At 37.6% G+C, this 3,520-nt stretch overlaps 1 protein-coding gene across 1 annotated transcript; it reads right to left on the bottom strand.

Annotated features, from left to right (window-relative positions):
* Positions 1 to 591: 591 nt before the first annotated feature.
* On the bottom strand, positions 592 to 2,961 carry LOC105209898 (uncharacterized). The gene is made up of 3 exons (XM_011180552.3): positions 2,614 to 2,961; positions 2,436 to 2,526; positions 592 to 2,355 (listed from the first exon to the last, which is right to left on the bottom strand). The coding sequence occupies exons 2-3, from the start codon at positions 2,512 to 2,514 to the stop codon at positions 1,208 to 1,210; spliced, it is 1,227 nt and encodes a 408-aa protein (XP_011178854.2). The 5' UTR covers positions 2,515 to 2,526; positions 2,614 to 2,961; the 3' UTR covers positions 592 to 1,207.
* Between the last annotated feature and the right edge of the window lie 559 nt (positions 2,962 to 3,520).

Here is a 3,520-nt window from a genome sequence, read left to right as displayed (position 1 = left end):
CTGGACCGTATTAAGAAGTGGCAAAAAGAAACGACTGCAGAAAGTTTAGATTATATGGCTTTATTGGTTTGCGAGATATATACAAAAAACTTATTTGGGGGCGCGGCCACGCCCACTTTCCAAAAAAAAATACATCCAAATGTGCTCCCTGCTAGGCCGATCCATTGTACTAAATTTTACTTTTATAACTTTATTTATGGCTTAGTTATGAAACTTTTTGTGTGCTTTATGTCGATTTTCGCCATTTTGTGGGCGTGGTAGTGGTCCGATTTCCGATTCGAAAGCAACCCTCTCACGGTCTCAAGGAACATGTGTTCCAAGTTTCATTAAGTTATCTCAATTTATACTCAAGTTATCCGTTGCACGCACGGACGGACGGACGGACGGACAGGCTTTCTGATTTTGACTCGTCTCGTCACCCTGATCATTTTTATATATGTATATAGCCCTATATCTAGCTCGTTTAGTTTTATGACTTACAAAGAAGCGTTATGTGAACAGAACTATAATACTCTCTCAGCAACTTTTGTTGCGAGAGTATAATAAAATTGAACTGTGCCAGAGTAAATTACACTGTTATGGGTAAATTCATTTAATTTCAGTCAAATTATATTTAGAACTTCATTTTAACAAAAGCAATTCATATTTATATTTCATCACACAATGTCTTAACTAAATCACAAATATTTACTTACTAATTCAGCCAAATGGTTCAATTGGATTATGCCACAAACTCGAGTTTATTGGTTAATTTTGTGTTTATCTTTCAAAGATACATATAGACAAGCACGAAGCTCACCATAACAAATACTTCATTAAACTTACATTAAACACCACTATACAGTGTTAATGAGAAAACCAGATTGTTCTACCAACAAATTATGGCCCCACCTGTTCATTTTATTAGCACTGTGAAGTACATCATTGTAAACAAATAAAATTATATATAATTGGGCTTGGAGTTTTATAAACACTCCAACGAGAACACTTCAAAGTAGTTTAAAAACACAAAACATTAAACTCGAGTATGTGGCGTCATAAATAAAGTTGCTTTAACTTCACTAACTTGACAACAATTAAGCCGCCTCTAGTTAATTCAATTTTTATTAAGCGTACACGCTACACAAGGAACATTAACACAACTCATATCTTTTACACAACCTAAACACCGTTCCATCATCATCATTAACATTTCCAACGCCTATCATTAGTAATCACCATCGCTTAGCGACTCAGTCTTAACCTGTACCCCAGCGGGGGAATGTTGGGCATGCCAATACTCAAAGCTTTGCGCCAAATCCTCCACATCCTCGCCACCACATTCAATACCAACCACCGGTTCCATTGACCTATTACCGATAACACTAACACCACCAGGAACCGCACCACCATCACCACCGGCGCCCTCTTCACCCGCATCTGACTCATCCAACCACTTGCGCTTCAACAGCGGCTTATCACGTTTATAACGCTTCATATTGCAGAATTTCACATAGATTTTGCCACGCTTCTCCGTGCGGTAGTACTCCAACTTCTCGCTGGGGAAGAGCTTCAATATCTGCTGCTCCAAATTATGACTGACTTTCAGTGACAAATGATATTCGTTCATATCGAAGAAATTCACTATCAACTGTATGAGCAGCGTGCGATGTACATTCGTAAAATGCTGATGCTGTTGATAGTATTCGAGCAGTGAGGTGCCCTTAAAACCCGACGAATTGAGTATATGCAATAGTGGACTGTTATCAATTTCTTCTTCGTCCGCGTCGTTGATGAATTGGAACTGGGGTGCTAAACGTGTACTCGCACTTGTTGTTGTTGTAGTTGGTGCTGGTGTTACTATTGTTGTTGCTGTGTTGGTGTTGTCGGTGGACATTGCATGCGTTGCATGCTCCAGCATCGCGGCATCCTCCAACGCGCTGGGTTGACGCGTTAACTGTGGCATCTCACGCAACGCATCCTTAACGGGCGCCAACGGCGGCGGTGTCTTATTCTGTGGCGGCGGCATTTTGTATAACATATCTGACGTATTGGTCGCTACGTTGACGCAACGCACAGCCGGCGTATTCGTCGCACGTGTCTGCAGACTTTTATGTGCCGTTAACGCGGTTGTTGGTGTTGTTGTTGGTGGTGGCGTATGTGCCAGGTGCATTGGGCGTGTTAAAGTGGGATGCAGATTGTAGTGTTGATAGTGATTTGTTGTTATGGCATCGAGTAACGGTTGATTTTGATCACGACGCCAACGCTCGAAGTAATATTCAAAACGTATGCGTGTGCCCAGCTTGTAGGAATGTAAGAGTTCGCCGACGTGATGGCATTTCATCATCTTCAATTCATCGATGCCGATGTTTTCATCTATTTTACGAGGGAGAGGGATGAAAAAATTGAAAATAATATTTTGCTCAATATTAGGTTATTTAAGCGAGTAGTTGTACCTTGTAGCTGTGGAAATAGCTCGGCTAAACCCCAACTGTTTAATAGGGTTCTTAATGGAGTTGAGTCCATCGTATGCATTTTTTTCACAAGCTGAAATGTTAAAGTAGAAAATAGCATGAAAATCGAAAATATATATTATTTATATATAAATATATGCTGTTATATAAGTAAACTTACCTATATTGCAGACACTTTTGCGCTCCTCAATTTGTCTTTAAATGTATGTATGCATTCAAAAGCTCATCAAAACATTTTTTCATAACTATTAAAGCTTACGAAATACATATAGACATTTATTTCATTTTTCATTCTCCTCACTTTCAGTTAATTTTTTTTTATTTGTTGTTATTATTGTTAATGTTTTTTTGCCGAAAAATTTCCTTCGTACTTAAAGTACTCTATACATCCAGACAGAACGAAAGCGTGCATTCAACTAAACCAGAAGTAAAATGCTACATCCAAACCGGACAATTCACATACGTACATACATATATGTATACAATACAGACGTATGTATATTTGTATGAATGCCTGTAAATACAAATGTACACACTCATCAATTCATCTTTTCAATGAATACCACTCAACGGCAAGTTCAAGCTGTAGTCTTCTATTCAATGTGGCTTATAATTCCACAATAACTGTGTACTATATATCCGTCACTTTCTCACACAGTCCCATTGAATATGCATTAAATTATTCGAGAATAAAGAAGAACACGAAAATTTATTCATTATACATTTTGTTTTTGCTGGATTTTATACACAACGTTACGTATATTCATATTGCTGTACAATAACAGTACAGTTATGTCCGTATGAGACCCTACATGCAATACATACGTATGAAACAAAATCTTTTTCTAAAGTCATAAATATAATTTTTATCAATTTTATTCAAAAATTTGCTCCAACCATCTTGATGTATCCGCATTCATGTATGTATGTACATTTCTATGTATATATGTATGTATGTACGTTGTACATATCTGGAATACGTTCAGTACTTTGTTAGCATCGATGTATGTATCTAACCGCATTTGTACATATGTAATAATGTTTGTAGTACTAATGTTCATGCGTAC

This window comes from Zeugodacus cucurbitae, chromosome 6, assembly GCF_028554725.1.
Source record: "Zeugodacus cucurbitae isolate PBARC_wt_2022May chromosome 6, idZeuCucr1.2, whole genome shotgun sequence".
NCBI classification, from domain to species: domain Eukaryota; kingdom Metazoa; phylum Arthropoda; class Insecta; order Diptera; family Tephritidae; genus Zeugodacus; species Zeugodacus cucurbitae.
Note: the sequence above shows the minus strand (reverse complement) of the source record. Positions and strands in the feature narration are given on the sequence as shown.